Raw genomic sequence first — 22,660 nt, 5'->3', positions numbered from 1 at the left:
ATTTGTAAAGTTGGTGGAACCCCCTCACCTGTAGACCACCTGCCTCTAGGCTTGAATAGGGTTAAATGAGATAGTCTGTGGTTCCTGCAGTTATGGGCTCTGCCATTATGGTGCCATCTTTGAGCAAGGTGGCCATGTCCAGAGGCTTTCCACAGGGAAACTGAGGGGCACCACAACCCACAGCTGCCCTGCATCTGTCTTCATCTGTCTCAGTTCCTCCCTTCAGGGGTAAGGAGCATCAAATAAAGAAGCTTATCCCCGAGCTGGGGGCAGGACTGTGGGACAGAGCAGCCCTGCTTCTGCCTACAAACAACCAGAAAGCAGTAATAACTCCAGGCCCTGCGACGCAGGCTGCCTCCCCCTGCTGCTCTGAACAGCGCCAGGCTCACTGGGTCAAGCATGGCCTTGGGAGGATGGGTGGATGAGTGCAGTTATCTGCCTGACCGGCAGTGAAGACCAGGGCCCAGCGCAGCGTCTGGGCCTGCACGGGCGGTTCTTGCTTTTCCTCAACCACTAGGGGTCCCGGGCCTCAGACCGGTCTTGCAATGTGGTCTGCCAGTTCCTAATCCTCCCAGGGTGACTGGGACTACTTTTCTTTTTTAACGATGTGGCTCGGACTTTAACCAGGGCTTTTGCGATTAAAGGGAATCTAGGAAATGCAGCGTTACCACGGTGAACAGAAGACTGACGTGTCGCCCACTTCCCGGGGCGGGACGTGGAGGCCGCCGGGCGCCCGGGGAGGGCGCGCGCCTTGGGGACCCGCTGTCATGAGCCTCCGGGCCGGAGGCGGCAGCAGCGCACGACCCGGCCGGACACAATGTAGCGGCGGCGGCGCGACGGGTTACAATGTAGCGGCGGCGGCGGCGGTCGGGTGAGCGCGGGGCGGCGGGCCCGGGCGGCGGGGAGGGGGCGAGAGCGCTCGGGCCGCGGGCGCACACGGCCCGCCTGGCGGGGCCTCCCAGAGCCCGGCTTCAGACGCGGACGCCAGAGCGCAGGGCCGGCGGGAGGCCCCCGCGCGCCCGCGGCAGGGTTCGGCCCCTCGGCCCCGACTGCCCTCCCCTCTGGCCGGGTGCGCCTGGCACTTCCCTGCGGCAGAGTTTAGGACCTAGATGGAGGGTCCCTTACAGCCAGTTGATCGTCACAGGCAGTGTGGGACCCGTGAGGCCCAGGAACCCGCATCACGGTGCTTCCATTGGGGACACTGGGCTGCTTTGAGCCTCGGGTTTCTTATCTACGAAATGGGTGGGCGTGGTGGCAGACGGGTCCTTATGAGAACCTGAGCATCCCCAGGGTGCATTCGGGTGGTGGATGAAGGTGATGGTCAGGGCTCCGGGGAGGTTTGTCTCTGTAGCCAGCTTCACTGGTGGATAGTCCTCAAAGGAATGATAACCCTGTCCTTGGGCACACCTGGGTCCTGGCAGGCCTTGTTCCAGGTACAGATGGGATGCGCCTTGTCCCCCTCTGGGTGAACTCTCAAGGCCTCCAGATGGCAGTTGGAATGGTAGCCAGGTGAGCAGGACCTGGGGGGCCTGATGCATGTGTCATGAAGACATCCTGAGCTCAGTGTCCCTCTGCCCCAAGAACTCCTCTGGCTACACTCTGAGGTTTCCTTTATTGCTGAGTTGGCAGTCAGCTCCCACCAGGAGAGGGGAGGTCTCTAGAGGGCAGAGGGTGAGCAGTAGGTTTCTTTCCTCTCTGTCTCCCCTTTCTTGCCTGTCCCTTTCTAAACCCAAGCCAAAATAATGGGCGCAGAGTTCTGTGGGGTGATCATGAGGGGGATGGTTTGATGGCTGTCTTCTCAAAGTCAGCAGTTGCACTCTGCAACCATGTGCTGGAACATCATTTATCTGCCCTCAGCAGACAGGGAAACACGATTCCCTGACCAGTCAGGAGAGAAACTAGCACTGAGAGGTCAAATGACTCCACTGCCTCTGTGCCAGGCCTGGGGGTGATACTGCTACTTGGGAGTTGAATAAAAGATGCTATTTCCTATGGAGATTGCTGCCCCAGGACAGCTGTTGGGAACTGTAAAGGTGTTCCTGCCAGAGTTTACCTAAAGTCTCAGGCCAAGCTTTGCAGGGAGAGTTCCTTGGGGTGGCTCCTGTACCCTCCACTCCAACTCCTTTCTATCGGGCTGATTATCATGTTATGACAGCGATGGTTTGCTTAGCAGCAACTCTGGGCTACTGGTTTTAATGTCTACACATGTATTTAATCTCTCATCCACTTGAGGAGGAAGGTGTTCCCCTTGACTATAGGCAAGAAAATGGAGTCCTGTAGCTCATCACTGGGAGAGACAGAATTTAAGTCAGAGATGTCATTCTCAACAATAATGGTAACAATGATAGTAACAAGTTGTAGTGATGTATATCACATACTTACTATGTGCTGGCCAGCACTCTCAGAACTTTGTATTAATCAATATTTACAATAGCCTTCATGGTACTATTGTGACCCCCATTTGAGACATGACAAGTTGGAAATAGAGAAATATGTAGGCATTTACCCAAATCATGCAGTGAAGGTACTGGCAGAGCTGGGGTTTAAATTGGGCTTCCTCATCTTAAAACTAAGTGGTAACTACAGTGATCAGTCAGGATCTGTTTTGTCTGCAAGAGACAGAACCCTACCTCCCAATAGCAGTGGTATGAGCAGAAGTTTAATTCTGTCTCACTTGAAAGAAATTTAGCAGTGAGTGCTCAGGGCTCAGATGGAGTCTCCTGAAATCTTGTTATTCGGTCATCTACATTGTGGCTTCTATGTCCCTGCCCAAGGTAGTTGCTCCAGCTCCACCCAGTACGTCTGCATCCCAGACAGAAAGAGGAAGGAAGGGCTCTGAAGAGGGGCAGCCCTCCCTTTAAGAACAGTTCCCAGAAGTCTTGTGTGATCCTTCTACTTATATCCTATTGGTCAGAACATAGTCACATTACCATGTCTAGCTATAGGGGAGACTGGGAAATCATGTGACAAGCCAAGAATGAGGACTCAACCACTCAGAATGAAGGGGTCAGTGAATACTGGGAGTACATAACCTCTCCTGCTCTGTGGCTGTTCTCTGGGCATCAGGTGGCTGCCTCTGACTCTGGTGCCCAGTGTGAGCCATCCACAGTCGTCAGGTAATAAGTAAAAGGCCGGGCTGGAGCCACAGCACCTGCATCCTCTTCTGTTCCTCCTGTTTTGACCCAGGAGCAGCCTGTGAGCAGGTGCTGACTCCTATCGGACTGAAATTCTAGCTGCCCAACCCACACTCCACACCAGAGGCATAACAGGCAGGACAGGTCCCACAGGTGGTGTGGAGCTTCTGACTCTGCTGTAGGGCCCAGCATGGGACAGGGGTGGGTCTATTTAGCTTCCAGTGAGGTGACACTGTGACCCAGGGCAGGGCCTTTCCTTCTAGACTCAGTTCCCTTCCACTTCTTTTGGGCGAAGGAGCAGGGGAGGAGTCACAGGATTGTCTTACATACTCGAGACTGTAACAAGTATGGAAGAAGCATAACAGCATCCATGCACCTACCACATGGCTTTAAAAAAAAATATCTTTCTGACTTCCTATAATACTAAATCTTTTTTTTTTTTTTTTTCTTTCTTTCTTTCTTTGTACCATGGATTTAATGCCGGGGTGCTTTACCACTGAGCCACATCCCAAGTCCTTTTTTGTTTCTTGAGACAGGGTCTCATTAAGTTGTGTAGGACCTTGCTAAGTTGCTCAGACTGGCCTTGAACTTGGAATCCTCCTGCCTCAGCCTTCTGAACTGTGTGTGTCTCTGTACCTGGCCTACAATAGTAAATCTTACCAAGAGCTTATTTTATGTTCAATATCTATGAACCAATTTCACCTGGACAGGGACTGACTTGTGGTTGATGGAATCGAGGCAGAGGGAGACTGTGGAGGGAACAGAGGCAGAGGGACTGTGGAATGCAACCCAGCTAATTAAATGGGCAGCTACATTTGATTGCCTGTGTTCCTGCCCAACCAAAGCCCTTCCTTCCTACCTTGAGCCATCAGCCCTGTGTGTCCTTAGTTTGCTGAGCCCTGAGAGGGAAAAGAAGTTATGGATCCTTGACTTCTACCAGGTAATAGTCTAGGCACTTCCTGCCTGTTACCTTGGAGGCCAAGGCACAGAGTTGTGGGAATGTCCCAGGTCATGCATTCATCAGTAGGATAGGAACCAGGCCTGACAGGTGCCAGCAGAGCCTAGAACCTAGAGGCAGTCATGGAGACTTAGCACTCCTAGAACATGCATCCTGGAGCTGGGGGAAGGTGAGTCCTGCCAGTCACCAGAAAAGTGTGATGGGCCCTGGCACTGGCTGTGGGGTATCCCACACTGAGCACTCTGACAGAGGCTGCAGTTCTGGGGTTGTGGTGAGAAAGGAGCTCCTTAGGTCGGGATGGAGGATCCAGCTCCAGGAGACGTGTCTCATGGAAATAGGCCAACAGCAAGGGCATGGCGGGACTGGTGCTGAGTGAGGCCAGTTAGGCCTACTGGGTGACCCTAGGGCTGGAGCCCTATAGCGTCTGGGGCCTAGGACCCCCTGTGCTATGAGGGAAGACCTTGGGTTCCAGACCATCTGACTGGGCACCCTTGGATAAGTCATATACATGATGGACATGGAAGAGGCCTTTTCACTGTGGACTTCCCCCAGGGGACACTGCCAATAGGACCTGGATGGGGGCGGCTAATGTGGTTTGGGGAGAGGCTGAGGATGGAGGCTGTGGTGTGGGGATGGCTCCTGAAAGAGGCAGGGGGCTTGGGGAATGGAAATGGTGCATGGTGAGGCTGGGACCTGCGTACTCACCCTAGCCCTGCCTGGGCCACCACAGGTGGGATGCTATGGAATATGATGAGAAGCTGGCCCGGTTCCGGCAGGCCCACCTCAACCCCTTCAACAAGCAGCTTGGGCCAAGGCAGCATGAACGGCAACCTAGTGAGGAGGCCCCAGATGCTGCATCTGAAGGTGGGTGCTGGGGGACTCTGGGCCTTCTGATGCTGTCCTCCCACTGCCCTCTCCAGCATGCTGGCCTTCTCCTACAGCAGGTCCCCAGGGGCACAGTCTTTCTACCTGCTCTGTGGTTCACTTCTGCCTCCCTGCCAGAATGAGCACTTGAGGGCAGGGATCTGTGTCTGGAACGCCACTGTTGAATCCAGACCAAGCACACAGTGCAGCTCGAAGAACATTATGGAGCCAACTCAGAGCCAAGATCTGGGGGGGGCAATTAGCATGTGGAGCATCCGTCCAGAGGTCCCTGCTCATCAGGGGCTCAGGATGGTCTGAATCCAGCAACTGCAGAGGTGGCCTGGAGTCCATGCCAGGGTCATAGATTTTGTGGTGTAACTGTCCAGTGGATACACCACACACACACACACACACACACACACACACACACACACACACCTTCCTTTTTTTTCAGAAATTTCAGTTGCTCTTTTGGCTGTGCTGAGCCAGTGCCAGGGTTCACATACTTATACATGAGGTATCTGTTGTAAAAACTGAGATGTTTCTATAATGCTATCTTGTGGGTCTCTTTTTAGCACTGTAAAGTACCATTCCACCTCATCTTTTTTAATTAGACCATACAGATGTGCAGAACTGAGCAGGGCCCAGCTCCCCAATGCCTCCCTTCCTGGGTCTCCCTGAGTCCCCTTTCCCTGCTCCAGCAGTCCCAGCTTCCTCCCTGCAGGTGGGGAGCATGAGAGAGCAGACTGACTTTTCTTTCCTACCACCCTCCACACCCATCCTCTCTTCTTCCAGAGATCCTGCCTGAGCTGCCCCCCGGGGAGCCCGAGTTCCGCTGCTCTGAACGAGTGATGGATCTTGGCCTGTCTGAGGACCACTTCTCTCGCCCCGTGGTGAGGTTTGGGTCTGAAGGGGAGAGGGGCTGGGCCACGAGGTGTGAGGGGTGTGGTCTTCTCTCCCCAGAAAACCACCTGGTAGCTCCCACCTCAGCCAAGTCTCCTGGAGCTCAGACCTGAGCCTGTTTGAGAGCAGGTGGAGACAGCCTGGGTTTGGAGCCTTGGGAACCTGGGGCTTCCACACTCCTCTAAGCTCCCACCCCAGGTTCTTAATGCAGCAAGTGTGAGGGTTGATTTCCTTTGGGGGTCCTCAGGGGTCTTGTAGATATGCAGCAAAGTGAGGGTAGATGAGGGAAAGAAGGAAGCCCTCCCTGCCTCCCCTGCCACTCAATGCTGCAGGATCCCTTTTGCTTGTTCTACACTAGGTTCTACAAAAGAGTTATTTTGAAGGAAAATTGTATGTGGGAGAGCTGGAATGATTTTAAAATTTGAAAGCCTTTAGTTTTATGCAAGCCATCTCCAACTTTTATTTGAGAGAAACACAGTAAAATAGAATGTAACTTAAATAAAAAGATTTAGCCAGAAGTCCCCCAATTCTAATTCATATTTCATTTTGTATGTGACCTTAAAATGTTGCTGGTGCAGACACATATCTCTTATATGTTTTTGTCTTTATCGTAACATTTCTGAATACTTCCTTTTGGCCATAGACTCTCCAAGGAGAAGGGGAGGGTACCATCTTCTCTTTGCCTGGTTTTCTTAGAGCCCAGCATACTGGTAGATGAGGAAGGCTCCTGAGCATCAGCCCAAACTTCTCAGCTCCAGGACCTGCCTCCCTGTGGTGTGTTCTGGGTCTGGGGCTTGGCGAGTCCCTGAGTCCCTGGGTCTGTGTGTGGAGAAAGCAGTGGAAGTGCTGCTCTGGGGTGGTGGGTACCTCCATTCCCTTGTTGGTATCAGTCTGGGCTTGGGAATTGAGCCAAGTGGCCATTTCCTCTCCTTCATGACAGCAAGTGTCATTTCCCCAGCTTTCCTCTAAGGGGAAACTCTTTTAAAGTAAGTGAAACAGCTGGGCACAGTGGTGCATGCTTGTAATTCTAGCAAATTGGAAGTCTGAGGCAGGAGAATTGCAAGTTTGAGACCAACTGTCTCAGCAACTTAGTGAGACCCTATATCAAGAAAACACAACAACAAACCAGGACTGGGGATGTGACTCAGTGGTAAAGCACCCCTGGGTTCAACCCACAGTCCAAAAAAAAAAAAGAAAAAAAAAAAAAAAAACCCAAACCCAAAACAAAACAAAACAAAACAAAACTCCCTACACACACACACACACACACACACACACACACACAATTCTGAAAAAAGGAAGTGTGTGTGGGGGGGGCTGGGCTGGGAACCAAATTCTGCTTCCAGCACGTTAACACATGTCCTGTACCTCTGAGCAGCCATTCCAGCTCTTGGGAGTTGTCATTTGAAAAGCACCCTGAATTGCTAGTCTTCAGAGGTCTATGGTAGACTAGTCCAGTGGGGGCAGGCAATGTGGGATGCATCCTGATTGTGCTGCTGATTCTCTTGGGCCTTGAGCAAGTCCTCATCTAGGGGAGGGACTTGAGGTTTGCTCTGTGCCTAACTGTCCCTGAGGACCAGTCTGGCCTCAATAGGGAGAGTCTGAGGAGTGGCCATCTGACTGCTCCCCAACCTGGCAGGGTCTGTTCCTGGCCTCCGATGTTCAGCAACTGCAGCAGGCGATAGAGGAATGCAAGCAGGTGATTCTGGAGCTGCCTGAGCAGTCAGAGAAGCAGAAGGATGCGGTGGTGAGGCTCATCCACCTCCGGCTGAAACTCCAGGAGCTAAAGGTTGGTGCTCACCTGCTGAACACAGGGAGCCGAGAGCCATGGCCAGAACTGTGGGAAGCAGGAGAATCAGGGCAGCCTCCAGCTCCCTCCCAGGTGGTGGGTCTTTTTGGTCTCTGAGGGTCTGAGATATAAAGGCCCTTATCCTGTGTGCAGGCTATTTTCCTCTTAGTCTAAATGCTCTTGGTTGCATGGGACAGAAACCTGACCTTAAGAAGCTTAAACCAAAAAGAAGAAAGTATTTTCTTGTTAACTAAAAGGTCCTCAGGAATCCTGTCCTCTCTTGTTCTGCTTTCCATGTTTGATCCCTCCTCAGGTAGTCAGAGGAGATGGCAGAGATGAGCCCAGCAACAGCAGCCCGTCTTTGCACCAGCTCAGCAACCCTGTGCAGATGAAAGCTTCCCTTTCTTTTCTTTTTGGCAGTTCTGGGGGTGGAACCAGTGCCTCCTGCATGTTAGGCAAGTGCTCTACCACTGAGACAAACCCCCAGTCTAAAAGCTTCCCTTTGCTAGTGGTTAAGGCAAAAGTCAGTCTTGGGCCCTCCTGTCACTCCTGATTAGTGGTTGCCTAGTCCTGCTACATGCCCACCCTCGAAACAATCACCACAGTGTACCAGCTCTGATCACGTGTCCCATTGAAGCAAATGAGTGGGGGCAATACTGCTTTCAGTCACATTATCTAGTCTAGGAGGAGTGCTTTCCTGGCAGGAGAACAGAAGGAGGCAATGGATCTGAGTCCAAAAGCCACAGGTGTCCACCTGCAGTGCAACTGTGTTGTTTGGCTTGGTTGCCATTGTGTGCCCTGTGCTGATTTAGGATCCCCTGGGGATCTGAAGTGGAGTATTCATTAGGAAACCAGTAAGGCTGTGGCAACACATACATCCCAAAATTCAGTGGTTTAAAGGAGATCGGTATGTAATTTTCCTCATGAAAAATCCCACAGGTGGTCTGGGGTCCATGTGACAGATAATGGTGTTGAAGACCCTGATGATTCTTTTTCATTGCTCTGCCAGTCCCTGGGGAAGTCCAAAATGTCTCCACACCACATCGTTTTGGTTTGCACCCAGACAGCAAAAGGAGAGTACATCATTCCTGCTCATAGGGCAGAGCCAGGTGGCAAGTGGCTGCAAGGGATCCTGGGAAAGGGAGTGGTGATCAGTGGTCTGCCCCTGACTGACAATCTTTCTATTGCTAAGGGAAACTCACACTGCTATAAGCAGTGCCTGGAAGAAATAAGAGGAGGGGCTAGAGTGAAGGAAAGGAACTGAAACCAGCTCACCAGTGACCCTTCCCTGGCTCTTTCTCTGCAGGACCCCAATGAGGATGAGCCCAACATTCGGGTCCTTCTTGAGCACCGCTTCTACAAGGAGAAGAGCAAGAGTGTCAAGCAAACCTGTGACAAATGCAACACCATCATCTGGGGGCTCATTCAGACCTGGTACACCTGCACAGGTGGGCCAAGACTGAGACCCACTCCTGGTGGATAAGCAGTCTAGGTCCCCAGGGTAGGGCAGAGAAGTCCAAAGCTCTGCTCCCAGATGTGGGTCACGTTCAGGTAGATTCTATATAGTGTAAATAATGGACTAAGACCTACTGTGTACTGGAGATGCAAGGAATGGTAGAGACAAAGCCCTGCCTTCACTGGCCTTGCATCCAATCCATGCTGTCCAGTATGGTGGTCACTAACTATACATGGCTATCAAATTTAAATATGAATGAATCAGCTATACTGTCTACATTGCAAGTGCTCAGTAGTTACCTGAGGCTGGTGGCTATCACACTGGATAGTTCAGAGAGAACATTTCCATCATTGCAGAAGATTCCCTTGGTTGAGAAATCAGACTAGTAAATGTCATGGTAGTAAATAAAAAAGGGAAAGGGAATAGGATGTGTTGTGGGTAGAGTGGGTACCACTTTAGGGTGCCCACATGACATTTAAGCAAATGCTTGGAGGTCAGGGAGCAAGCCACAGGTATAACCAGGGAGGACTGTTCTGGTTAAGGAAGCCATTTGTGCAAAGGCCCCATTGTTGAAATGTCTTCAAGGAGGAGCAGAGAGCAATGGCTGGAGCATCATATCTGTGGCGAGGTGTGGTGGAAGTAGGCTTTTCTGCAGAGCCATCTGGGTGCTGAATTGCCTTGGACTCTGGCTGCTGAGTTGAGCATGGGTGGAAGGAGGGGGGCAGAGCTGGAAGGGGAGGTGAGTGGAAGGGGGAGGATATCGGTGGCGCTCTGATGGGTGTGATGGAGTGAGAAGTGGCTGAGACCAGTGCTAGTTAAGGGCCTGGAAGTGCCAAGGAGAAGATAAGGGGAGTGAGTCAGCATGACTCAAGGTGGATGGGTGGAGTTGCTGAAATCTGAGAGGGAAGTCGAGGATGGTGGAACACAGGAGTAAAAATTCCATTTGCACAGCTTGGGTTTGATGGGTGGGAGTGGCAGCTTGGCCCCAGGATATGTGCATCTGGAGTTGAGAGAGGAGGCTCAGAGGGCCAAGAGGATCTTTGAGGTGCCGAGGCCTGCGGCAGTACCACAGGAAGCTCTTGGCTTGATCTGGACCCTGGAGTGGAACTGTGCTGGATGCAGAGTGGTCATGCTGAAGGTCAGCCTGGGCTACAGGACTTTCCTCTCCACTTCTAAGAGACCTGGTTGTCCCCACCCAGGGTGTTACTACCGTTGCCACAGCAAGTGCTTGAGCCTCATCTCCAAGCCCTGCGTGAGCTCCAAAGTTAGCCACCAGGCTGAGTACGAGCTGAACATCTGCCCCGAGACTGGGCTGGACAGCCAGGATTACCGCTGTGCTGAGTGCCGGGTGCCCATCTCATTACGTGAGTGGCGGCAGGGAGAACAGGCGCTGTTCCAGGATGGGCAGTGGGAAGGGTTAAGTAAAGGTCTGGGGATCAGTCCCTGCTCCCCGTCTTTGGGAAGTGCCTGGCATTTTTGCATTTCCGAGTAAAGCAGGCTGAGGTTCTAGCTATTTCCTGACTTGCCCAGATCTCTGCAGGGCCAGGACCAAAACTCAGCTCTGTGACCCTCTGTCACAGGAAGCCCATGCAGGCAGGGACTAGGAGAACTGCAGGAGAGCCACACTGCAGATTGTCTTGAGACTTACCTCCATTCATTCTTGGGGTCCCACGGGCAGTCCCAGAGTAGATCCTCCTGCTCTGTCCTACTGGTGAGCCACTGAGGGCATGAGCCCCTCAGCCTCACAGCTCTTTCCTGTGGGCTGTGGGCCGGTGAGGCCAGGCCCTGGCTGCCACAGTGACCTTGGATGGCTGACCTCACAGGGGGCGTGCCCAGCGAGGCCCGGCAGTGCGACTACACAGGCCAGTACTACTGCGGCCACTGCCACTGGAATGACCTGGCTGTCATCCCCGCACGAGTGGTGCACAACTGGGACTTCGAGCCCCGCAAGGTGGGGGTTGAGGGCAGGGGCCATGGGGTTGGGGGGAGCCAATGGGCAGGCAAGGGGGTGGGCACATTCCACGTCCAGCAGGCAGATGTGGGCAGGGCCTGGCTGGTGCAGTCACTCCACCACCCCGCAGGTGTCTCGCTGCAGCATGCGCTACCTGGCGCTGATGGTGTCCCGGCCGGTGCTCCGACTCCGGGAGATCAACCCTCTGCTGTTCAACTACGTGGAGGAGCTGGTGGAGATCCGGGTGAGGCTGGGGGCGGTAGGACGCTGTGTCTAATGGATCCTGTTTTCTAGTCCCCTGGGGCCGGGGGCGGGGGCAGCCACAGAAGGTGTGTGCAGAGGAGAGGTAATGCTGGCTTAGGTTCAGCAGGCCCTCTTGACTGTCCTGCAGATTGATGGTGATGAAACTGTTCTGAAGCAATCTGATGCCAGGCATGGAAGCAATTTAAAAATTTCTAGTAGCCTTATTAAAAAGGTAAAAAGAAACAGGTGAAGATAAGATTACTAATATGTTTTATTTAACCTAGTGCGTCTAAAAGGTAATTTAAATGTGCAGTCAATATGCAAGATTTTTTTTTTTTTTTTTTTTTTTTTTTTTTTTTTTTTGTGGTGCTGGGGATCGAACCCAGGGCCTTGTGCTTGTGAGGCGAGCACTCTAACAGCTGAGCTATCTCCCCAGCCCAATATGCAAGATTATTGAGCTATTGTACCCTTGGTGTGTGCCACATCTTAGAATGCTCATGTGTGTTGTACACTTAGTAGAGACCAGCTACTTTCAAGTGTTCTGCAGCTATAAGTGGCTCCCTCCTCCAGCCAGGAGGGAGAGCCAGGACTGAGGGCAAACTGAAGCTGTGTCCAGGTGGGAGGTGACAGTGTTGTCTCAGGCAAGGTGTGGGAAAGGGTCAGTTTCCATGTCTCAGGGGAGAGGACCAAGCAGAGCGGGTTGAGTTGCCGAGGCCACAGAGGCTGTTGAGGGACGTGGGACCTAACTGGAATCTTGGTTCAGTGTGGGATGTGGGCCAGTGCTGCCCTGTAGGCACACTGCATGTCTGCGGAGCTGGGATAAGCGGAGCAAGCAGAGGATTCTATGGGTGATGGTAAATGAACCCCAGGATCCTGACGTGAGTGTGGCTGGAACTCTCAGATATGGGACCATCCTGGGGGACCCAAGGGTACCTCCCCATTCCCTGATCATCTTGCTGCCACCCAGAGAATAAGTTGAGGCCACCTGAGGGGCATGACCCCATAAAACCAGCATAGGGCCAGTCCCTCTGCCTTGCAGACAAGGCCATGGTGAGGAGCCATGACCACCTTTCTGGATCTTTGCACCCATACTGTGCCTTATATGCCTCCCCCTGTGCCTTGGCTGAGGAGCTCACCTGCTCCCTTGTTCACAGAAGCTGCGCCAGGACATTCTGCTCATGAAGCCATACTTCATCACTTGCAAGGAGGCCATGGAAGCTCGTCTGCTACTGCAGGTCAGACTATCAGAGAGACTGGCCCCAAAGAACCAGGGTGGTGGGGACACCTCATGATCAGAACTTCTCAGATAACTTGGTAGTTGTGTATGTTTAGCTTTTAGCAGTTTGGGTCTCCCAGACTGTACCAGAAACACCAGGTCTATAATAAGCCATCAGGTGTCTACTCACAAAGATGTTCTCCTGGAAACTCAGATGAGTGAGACTGCCTGCAGCCTTCATGTGAGTCTCCATGGAGGTGGACCTGGCCCTTCTGCTGGAGAAACACAAGTTTGTCTTTTTTTTTTTTTTTTTAATATTTTTAGATGTTGATTGACCTTTATTTTATTTATTTATTTATACCTGGTGCTGAGAATTGAACCCAGTACCTCTACACATGCTAGGCAAGTGCTCCACCACTGAACCACAACCCCAGCCCTGAGAAACACAAGTTTTAAACTCAACAGTTTATTGTTCAATAAACATTCACAGACCCTGGTCTAGATTCTGAGAATAGTGAATAAAGCAGGCAGATGATTTTTGCACCCTTGGAGAGTGTGAGGAATGTAAGAAAAATAAATCGAGTGTCAGAGATAAGCACAGAGGACAAGAGAAAGCAGGGAAGGGAACAGGGAGTGTGGGGCCGGGTGTCAAGAAGGGAGTCCAGGAAGAGGTGCGGCTGAAGTGGGAAGGCCTGGGGAGAGGGGAGCAGTGGGCAGTCATTGTGGCTGAAGGAAGCATCACAGGGGTGAGAAGAGTAGGGGCATATAGATCTAGAAATGTGGCCTTGGCCCTGTGTCCCTCTTAGGCGTGCCCAGGGTCCTGGACTCTGCTCTTGGGCCCATACATAGGTAACTTCCTCAAGCACCCTGAACCCTGACAATGGAAGTGGTCCTGGGTGGAGTGGAAGGGCCCTTGCTCTGTGCTTGGGGGTCACAGCTTCTGGCTCACAGCTCCAGGACCGGCAGCACTTTGTGGAGAACGACGAGATGTACTCCATCCAGGATCTGCTGGATGTGCACATGGGCCGCCTGGGCTGCTCGCTCACCGAGATCCACACACTCTTCGCCAAACACATCAAGCTGGACTGTGAGGTGGGCCTCCCTAGCCCCTCCATGGTTGGGGTCTGGTCCAGAGGGACCATGGAGCTGCTCTTTGACCCTGCAGGCTCAAAAGCTGGGATTGGCAGGAGAAGCAGCTGGGTCCAATGTATGCATGGCTGGAGCTGGCACCTACCTGCCTACCCCCAGTTCCCACATTGTTTCCCCTTCCCACCAGCGGTGCCAGGCCAAGGGCTTCGTGTGTGAGCTCTGCAGAGAGGGCGATGTGCTGTTCCCATTTGACAGTCACACATCTGTGTGTGCCGACTGCTCAGCCGTCTTCCACAGGTGGGTGTGGCTGGGACCCTACCCTCAGACTGGGTGCTGAGGCTCAGCTGCAGCTGGTCTATGTGAGCTGGCACTGCTGTCCCTGAGACAGAGGGAAACGGACCTTTGGGCCTTGGCTGAACCTGAGATATGTAGTTAGATCCTAATGTCTGACTACATTAGAAATCCCGTCAGGGATAAATTCCTATAGTGCTGAGAAGGGACTGCTGTGCAGCCCAGAGTGACCTGCCCTGCTCACAGCGTCCACACTGCTTCCCTGCTGCACCAGTGGTGGTCACTCTCCCAGGGTCAGTACCATCAGAGGTTCCCAGGCTTTAGTTCCTGGAATCCTTAGTGCCTCAGCTACTTAAGAACAAAAAACAACCTGACACTTGTCAACCAAATACCTATGTCCAAACAGGTTATAAGGATTTATGTCCTGAAGATTTAGTGGCTGTTTGGAAATATAATACACATAAATTAGAAGAGAAGCATTTTGAATTTTGTTCTTCAACAAGTATCATTTCTTATTATTGATGTGCTGGACCCTGGAGTCGGGTGGGACAAAACTCTCCATGTTCTGCCCACACTTTAAAAAAAATTTTTTTTTTTTTAGTGTAGATGGACACAATATCTTTATCTTATTTATTTTTATGTGGTGCTGAGGATCAAACCCAGTGCCTCAGGCATGCTAGCAAGTGCTCTAAAACTGAGCCACAACCCCAGCCCCCACATTGATTTTTGCGGGACATGTGCTGTTTATCATAGCAACTGATGACATCCCAGTTCTGAAAAGCTAGGTTGTCACAAAAGGGGTTGTAGCAAAAGCTAATGTTGACAGATGTTGGTGTCTGACAGATGTCAAATAATGTTGTGTTCTTTTCAAAAGTTTAAATGAGCCTGCAGAGCCCCACACTCTCTGCAGAGCCCTGGCATGCCTTGATGCACAGTTTGGGAACCATGGGTAGAGGCTCCACAGTGGCAGAACAGGTGGAGACAGTCAGGAAGCTAAGAGCATGAAGCCTGAGCGTAACTGTCTGGCTGAGCCCCTCCAGCTGGAGCCTGCGGTGTTGGGCGGTGTGAGGACTCTCAGCAGAGGCACGTGCACGGGTCTCAAGGTCAGTCACACTTGGATGCAGACCCTGCTTCTGCCCTGTGGTACTGACGTCTGGGAGCCTGTTTCTATGTTTGTAGAGGGTTAATGGAAGCTAACTTAGGAAGCTGTGAGGGTTCCATGGAATGATTTTACATGCAGAGTCCCAGCCTGTCTTTCTGCCCCCAGGGACTGCTACTATGACAACTCAACCACATGCCCCAAGTGTGCCCGGCTCAACTTGAGGAAGCAGTCACTCTTCCAGGACCCTGATCCAGACGTGGATGCCTAGAGCACCAGGCACCCCACCTCCTCATCTGGCACCCACCCCACTGGCATTGCCAAAGTCAGGGTTCTGTTTCTGCCCTGAAGACCCTTGGGTGCATCCTCTGGATGTCTTCACTCCTGCTGGGCCAGAAGCGGGTGAGCAGTGCCCACCAGGACTGATGATCTCCAGGTGCTTACTGGGACTTGGGGCATGTGCACCTGGCTGTTAACTTGGTGTGCTGCTGTGAGGGGTCACAATGTAGCCCCTACCCTCCACCTCCACTATAAGACTCCTTGGACAGGGTATGACTTCCCAGGGGAATAGGGAAGAAACTCTTACTTCCCCCATGGCATAGCATTCCCCAATCCCCTAGGGTCAAGGCTTTTGGATCCTGGAGATGCCCCTCCCTGCTTCCATCCAGGCCACTCTGCAACTGGTCAGGCAAAGATCCCCAGAGGGATCCAGAGGAGTGACCAGTGAGACCTGAGCATGCTGACTGTGGACACCCAGCATCAGGCCTGTTTCATCTGCTCTGGCAGATGCTAGAAGACCAATCCTTCTGGTCCCTTGCCTCTTTGGGAACTTCTGATCATCCCTGGCTGGGGCTCTTCACAGTTCTGTCCATGGGCTGCCCCACCTCCTGAGGTTCTTCTAAGTCATCCATAGGCAGTTCAGTCCAGTGGGTCCCTGCTCTCCTTGCTATGGTAAGGGAGACTTTCTGCCATGGGGTTTTTCTCTATTGGGTAAACTTGCTGCTGCTCTTGCTCTGGCCCAGCCCACCTTATCCTGGTGCTCTGAGATGAATAGTGGTGGGTCCAGACCACAGAGGGTGTCCTGGCCTCCAGGTGTGTAGCAGGAACTGGATCTCTGGGGGAGGTTCCAGGTCAGTCAAAAGAGTTGGTTACAGTAGGACTGTGTGGCATTTCTTGGGACCACATTTTTCCCTGGAGCTGTGTTCTGCTGCCAATCTGGAAAGCTCCAGATTGACTAACTCCAGAAAGCTCCAGAGATGACTCACTGGCAAGTTTTTGTTTGGGGGCCTGCGACCTGAAAAATGGGAATATTTGCTAGAGGAAGTGCCAAGCAGGTCTAGAGTCCATGCGTGAATGCCCAGACCTGGAAGGTGGACAGGACCCAAGGCTCTTAGTGGGAAGGCCACATCCAGCCTTGGCGTTTGCACTTTACAGGTCCTAGGATGGGAGGTTGCAGGATGGGATGTCAGGACATGGCATCCTAGTCATCTGTCTCTGGACAGCAGGGATTGCTTTTGTCTGTCCCTTTCTTCCCCACCCTGGACTGTGCTTGGCTGTGGATATACACAGGTGGGTGGGCAGAGGACAGGTGATGACCATCCATCAACTATGACTAAACCCAAGAGACACTTCAGCCAGCAGGATGTAGCCCAGCTTGCTGGTCCATTCTGGGGGGATGAACACAGCATCTTCCCTATCCCTCTGTGCCGCCAGGTGGCTTTAGGCAGACGCTTTCTGTGTTTTGCCTCAGTTTCCCCATCTGGAAAATGGGGAGAGTGGTATAGACCTACCTCAGGGTGGAACAGTGACAAGGGGACATGTTGAAATCCTTTAAGGACTGTGACATGAGGTCGGGTCAGTGGTGGTTCCCTATCCTGCTTCCCCTTTCTCTTTGGGATTGAACAGGGGGATCAAAGGCCAAGTGCCCTTTTCCTACACCCCTAAATCTGCACGTCTCTCACCACTGCATCACATTGCTGTCATATGGATGTTGGTCATTCCTGAATCTCCTGTGTAGTCAGCATCATGATATTCCAGTTACAAATCATTATGTTCATAGAACACACTCATAGACTGGCATTTGTTGGACAAAGCATTTGATCCCCTTTTTAGGTATTCCTCATTCCTCCCACAACTAGCATTCTTTAACTCACCTCTATACCTTGTCCCCCAACACCTCTTCTCTACCTGCCCTTTCTGGATGACAGTCTTTAAGTAGAATCACGTGTGGGACCTTCTACCAGTCACAGCATGGTAGGAAGAACCACAGCCAGAAGCTGATTTGCATGGCCAGCATCTTACAGAAGACCACACCCAAAGGGACCCACAGCATGGAGCCAGGGTGGCCTGAGGAAGGCCCAGTCACAGCAATGCCACCATCTCTGTCTCATTAAATGTGTTGTCTAGACTCTGGTGTCTGTGGTGAATCTGGGACAGAGCAGAGTTAGTTGACATAAAAGCCAACAGTAGGGGAAGGAAACCTCATGGCCTTCCCCATCTAGTAGGCTAACTGTATCTGGTTTGGGATGAAGTAACTGATAGGGTGGAAGAAGTGCTTAAGTTGGTGTCAGACAGCTCAAGGTCTAAGCCTGCTCTGGTGGTGTGTGCAGAGCTTGCATGATTTATCTCAGCCTCCTCGACCACACAAATCTCCAGGAAGCATTCAGCATTGTGCCTTCCATGTAGAAAATGCTTGGTAAAAAAGAAGCGTCTCTCTGAAGTCCTTAGAAGGACTGGCTCAATAAGTTGTGCAATACTGGCCCATCATGTAATCATGACAGGTTCAGCCAGAGTCCCATTCTGGCTCCTGGAACATCATCCATCTTCACAAACCAGACCCAATACAAGGACCCTCACAGCAGCTCAAGGCCATTCCCCTTGTCCTTAAATAGGGATTATTAATGGATGGTGTTCATGGGGTCCACAAATCCCCTTCTAAATTAGATTCAAAACTCTAGGTGGGCATTCTTCTGCAGAGATGTGATCTACAGTTTTGACTAGGAGCTCAAAGGGGCTATGATCCATAACATATCAGGACTCTGCTTTAGAAGGTGTCTTTACACATTGTGCATATGCAACTGCATCCAGATGGACTACTGTGCTGCAACTCTGTGCCCCAGAGAAGCCCAAGAGCATATCTGCTTCTTTCCTTCTATTGGAGCATCCCCAGAAGGGTGAGAGGAAGCGCCTTCCAAGGCAATTGTGGACTGGGGTGCTGACTGTGCCTCAAACAACTAAGTAGCTAAAGTTGGGACATGAGATGGAGGGTGAAATTTCCCCCCTTTCAGGTTATGCCTTTTTTCTTTTAATGTTTTCATTTTGGTAAATTGAGATTTACAGGAAAGTTATAAAGTTATAAAAATTTCCCCATTTCTCCATCTCCTGGATTCTCTAAATGTTAACATCTGGCCCCATGTGCTTTATCTTCTTCTTTTACACATTCTGCTCTGAACCACTGGACATCAAACTGCAAACAGCTTGCTTCTAGACTCTTCCTTTTCTGTGCATATGTCTGTGTGCCCTCTCCCACGGGGACACTGCCTTTCATGGCCACTGTGCAACTATCCAAGGAAATTAACACTGGCACAGTACTATAAAACCTATAGCAAATCTTATTCAGATTTTGCAAGTTTTCTAAATGTTTTATAGTCAACCTCCTTTCCTCCCAACTCTCACATTACATTCAGTTGCCAAGTCTCTTTAGCCTTCTTTAATCTGACCAAACACTGACATTTTTGAAAAGTGCATGCAGACAATTTTTGGTAGTGGTTGTTGGTAATCACACCTAGGGACCTCACACATGCTAGGCAAAATGTTCTATTAAGCTACATTCCCCAGCCTCCAGACTGACTATTTTGAAGAAGATTCCCTTACCCCAGTTTGGGTTAGTCTCACATATTTGAGTTTTGTATTCCACAGCAGTGATGCTGTGCCCTTGTTGTGACCTGGAGGCACACAATGTACGTTTGTCCCATTGCTGGAGACCTGGCTAAAGTAGTGTCTGCCAGGTTTTTACATTATGAGGTTACTATTTATCCTTTTGTCATAAGTATCCTTTTGTAAGTATTCTGTGGGGACATACTTTGAGTTTATATAGATATCCAAACTTCCACCGATTTTAGCATCCACTGATGGTTCCTGCCTAACTCAATTCTGATGATGCCACTGCCAATTGATGACTGGATATTTGCCATCCTATCTACATTTATTAGTTGACTATTATATGGAAGAGCTCTATCTCCCCTTCTGTTTATGTACACAAGTTTCTACTTTACTCGTTGGGTTACGATCCTTTACTGCAGTCTTTTGATGCTTAAGTGTCCTAGATTAGGCCAGTGGGAGCCTTTCAACCTGTTTCCTGTGTCCTCACGTGCCTTTTTTTTTTTTTTTGGGGGGTGCTGGAGATTGAACCCAGGGCCTTGTGCTTACAAGGCAAGCACTCTACTGACTGAGCTATCGCCCCAGCCCCCCCCTTTTTTTTTAAATAAGAGACAAGGTCTTACTAAGCTGCCATCGGTGGCCTTGAACTCACAATCTTCCTGCATCAGTCTCCTGAATAGATGGGACTATGGGCCCATGCTCATGCCTGGCTCAAACTTTCTGATATGTGCAAGAAGGTAATGAGAAACAATGTGTAGTTTTAATTTGCATTTCTCTAATTACAAGTGTGATTGAACTTCTTTTCCTATTTCAGGATCTAATTTATTTATGAATTATGTCTTTTGTCCAATTTTCTATTGGATTTTTGGTATTTTCCCTTCCAATCTTTATGAATTCTTTGCATGTTAGGGATATTAGCCCATTATTTGTAAAAATATCTTGCAGCCATTTCCTTTCAGTTTCTCAGTACCTTTTGACCTTATTTGCTTTCCCATGGAAATATTTTATTTGCTTATACTTTTATATAGCCAAATTGATTAATGTTTTCTTTCATTTAATCTGGACTTCAAGTCACGGAAAATCTTTCCCTACACCCAGGTTAAAAGGCATCCACTGCTGGGAGTGGTGGTGTGCACCTAGAGTTCCAGGCTTAGCAGACTTGAGGCAGAAGGGTCATTTGAGCCCAGAAGTTCAGGACCAGCCGGGTAACAGCTAGACCCTGTTTCTAAAAAAGAAGAGGAATTCACTCATGCATGCTTGCATGGTTTCACATTTCCCTTCAGATTCCTTGTCTATTTCGAGCTTATTTTGTGAGGTATGGCTCTAATTTTATCTTTCTCCAAATGGCCATCTGGTTGTATTGAACGATCTTTTGCAAAATCTATCTGCATCCATGTCTGAACCCTCCATTCCTCTCCGTAAGTCTGAATGCCACACTGCTTTAATTATGGAGCCTTGGTCTTGTGCTCTAATGTCTGAAAAGGCTTGCAAGTTTTCTCTTTAAAAAAGAAGTTTTCCTGATGTAAATAAAAAAAATGTTTTCACAGATGTAAATAAATTTAATGATAAAATCTAATATTTTCAAGTGTCAAAAAGGAAATACCTACCTGGTCTGGGGTTGTAGGTCAATGGTAGATCATTTGCCTAGCATGTGTGAGGGCCTGGGTTTGATCCTCAGCACCTCATAAAAATAAATAAAATAAAGGTATTGTGTCCATCTAGAAGGAAAAGGAAATACCAGCATCATGGTTTCCAGGGATATTAAACATCTGGAAGCAGAGAGGTCTATCTGTATCTCATCATTGAAATATTTTTGTGCTTCTGGCTTTATTTCGATAAAGAACCTGCTGGTTCTCATACAATTCCTGGTAGCAGGTTATTGCATCATTGATTGTTCTTGACATTTTCAGTTTTCACTTATAATTAGAGTTGTTATTGGTAAGAACCTGCAGGCCAGCTTCAAAATGTGAAAACGTTGCAGAGGCTGGAGTTGTGGCTCAGTGGTAGAGTACTTGCCTGGCATGTGTGAGCGCCACGTATAAATAAATAAAATACAAGATCCGTTGACAACTTAAAAAAAAAAAAAAAAAAAAAAAGAACAGGGAAAATGTGAAAAGGCTGCCGACAATTCTGTGGCCAGTTGATGCAGGGAGGGTGGAGCTTCTCCATCCACTTTCTGCCCTGCTGCCTCCTCCTGTTCCAGCTTCATCAGTTCCTCATTTAAGTGATCTTCATGGACCACAGCAACTGGACCAATGCAACTGGCTACATCCTTGGCAAGGGTCACAATATTTTATGGAAGGTGTGCAACTGTATCTGTTCGAGAAAAACTCTGGGAATGAACACACTCTGGTCAAATCTTCCACACACTGTTCATTATTGCTGGCTTGATCTCCTCCCAAGCTACTGCAATGCTGGTACAGCATCCATGATGTCATTTCACCAAAACTCTCGGATCATAGCTGTATCCTCACCATCTGTTGCTTCTAGAAAGTACTCAAAAGTACTTCTCAGGTAATGAGCTTTGAAGGCTGAGTCAGCTATACTGTCATGAAGATATACTACTCTTACATTATCAGAAAGATCACTCAAATTTACTGGGTGGTATGGCACATTGTCTAGAATGAGCAATGCTTTGTTGGTGAGAATATTCTGGGCACTGAACTTTTCAATGGCAGGGCAAAAAAAGTATGTAAACCATTGAAGATGCTCCTGGTGACCCAAGTCTTTTTGTTTGAGTGCCAGATCAAAGGCAAATTGGGCTTTGAGTACCCCTTCAGAGCCTTGGGGGTTTTTGAGTGGTACACCAGCAAGGGCTTCACCTGTCCCCAGCTGCATTTCCACCAAGCAGTGGCATCCATTTTAACCCAGGGTCAGCTTTTTCTTCCATTGAAATAAACGTTCTTTCAGACATTTTCTTCCAATATAGCCCTATCTCATCTACATCACAAACTTGCTAGGGCACAGTGGCCCACAGCTGTAATCCCAGCAACTCAGGAGGTTGAGGCAGGAGGATTGCAAGTTCAAAGCCAGTCTCAACAAAAGCGAGGTGCTAAGCAACTCAGTGAGGCCCTGTCTCTAAACTTAAAAACAAACAAACAAAAAATAGGACTGGGGATGTGGTTCAGTGGTTAAGCACCCCTGGGTTCAAGCCCCAGTACTGAAAAACAAAACTTGCTGGAGGCTGTATTCACTTTGATGGTGTTTTCCAGCACATATGGACAGACAGTGGCACTCTTTTGACTCTCATAAGCCATGCGTCACTAGTTTTCTGTTAGAGAGTTCCCCCCTTGTTGTTGCTTTAAGACATCAAACAAATTCTTAGCTGCCTTCTCAATGATGGTGACACTTAGGGGGCACATTTCGTGGGCCCTGATCTTGGAGCCGATCAATAACCGCTCCATGTTCTCCATTATGGCACTTCCCATGGCGAGTGAGAGGCTGTCGAGGGAATAGTTATTTGTGAACTTGCCTTGACTTTTTATTATCTCACTATTGCAGAGGCAGCAATGCCTAAGGCTTTCACGACTTGACTGAGCTTTTTCACCAACAGTGAATCGTTTTAACACTTCTGATTTGATGTCAAAGGTAACTGCTTTCTGCTCCTTTTGGCATTAGGCCTTTTCCTAGACATTTCTGCTTCCCACATATAATGAAACCGCAGCAGTTTCAGTGCCTTACAAGGAGGCTCTGGTTACCCTACACTCCCTTGCAGAACCTGGGAAAGAGAAAACATGGTTGCGAAGAGGTCCAGGCCCGCCCACACCCACCGCCCAGAAACAGTCTGG

The 22,660-nt window shown here is 50.0% G+C and overlaps 1 protein-coding gene across 13 annotated transcripts; it reads left to right on the top strand.

Moving 5' to 3' along the window:
* Window positions 1–644: 644 nt before the first annotated feature.
* On the top strand, window positions 645–19,392 carry Def8 (differentially expressed in FDCP 8 homolog). Of its 13 annotated transcripts, none has more exons than XR_007105372.1 (15): window positions 645–871; window positions 4,823–4,956; window positions 5,752–5,849; window positions 7,499–7,648; window positions 8,955–9,096; window positions 9,690–9,800; window positions 10,304–10,468; window positions 10,928–11,055; window positions 11,186–11,299; window positions 11,447–11,530; window positions 12,453–12,533; window positions 13,466–13,606; window positions 13,791–13,900; window positions 14,769–14,997; window positions 15,162–19,391. XR_007105372.1 is itself a non-coding variant. In XM_047527949.1 (14 exons), the coding sequence occupies exons 1-14, from the start codon at window positions 657–659 to the stop codon at window positions 15,262–15,264; spliced, it is 1,776 nt and encodes a 591-aa protein (XP_047383905.1). In that variant the 5' UTR covers window positions 652–656; the 3' UTR covers window positions 15,265–19,391. The 13 variants fall into 13 exon arrangements, 11 of the variants coding, with proteins under 11 accessions (XP_047383913.1, XP_047383905.1, XP_047383907.1 ...); XR_007105371.1 differs by lacking the exon at window positions 14,769–14,997 and having other exon boundaries at window positions 652–871; window positions 15,162–15,395; window positions 17,201–19,392; XM_047527949.1 differs by lacking the exon at window positions 14,769–14,997 and having other exon boundaries at window positions 652–871.
* The last annotated feature ends 3,268 nt before the right edge of the window (window positions 19,393–22,660 follow it).

The sequence above is a fragment of the Sciurus carolinensis genome, chromosome 16 (genome assembly GCF_902686445.1).
Source record: "Sciurus carolinensis chromosome 16, mSciCar1.2, whole genome shotgun sequence".
Classification (NCBI taxonomy): Eukaryota; Metazoa; Chordata; class Mammalia; order Rodentia; family Sciuridae; genus Sciurus; species Sciurus carolinensis.
The sequence above is the reverse complement of the archived record's forward strand: the minus strand, read 5'-3'. Positions and strand labels throughout refer to the sequence as shown.

Excerpts from the sequence above, each read along its gene's own strand:
- Def8 (XM_047527949.1), top strand. The coding sequence starts at position 657 with ATGCAGCGTTACCACGGTGAACAGAAGACTGACGTGTCGCCCACTTCC. Across the intron at positions 5,850-7,498 it reads ACCACTTCTCTCGCCCCGTG|GGTCTGTTCCTGGCCTCCGA; the intron begins GTGAGGTTTGGG and ends CCAACCTGGCAG. Across the intron at positions 11,300-11,446 it reads AGGAGCTGGTGGAGATCCGG|ATTGATGGTGATGAAACTGT; the intron begins GTGAGGCTGGGG and ends ACTGTCCTGCAG.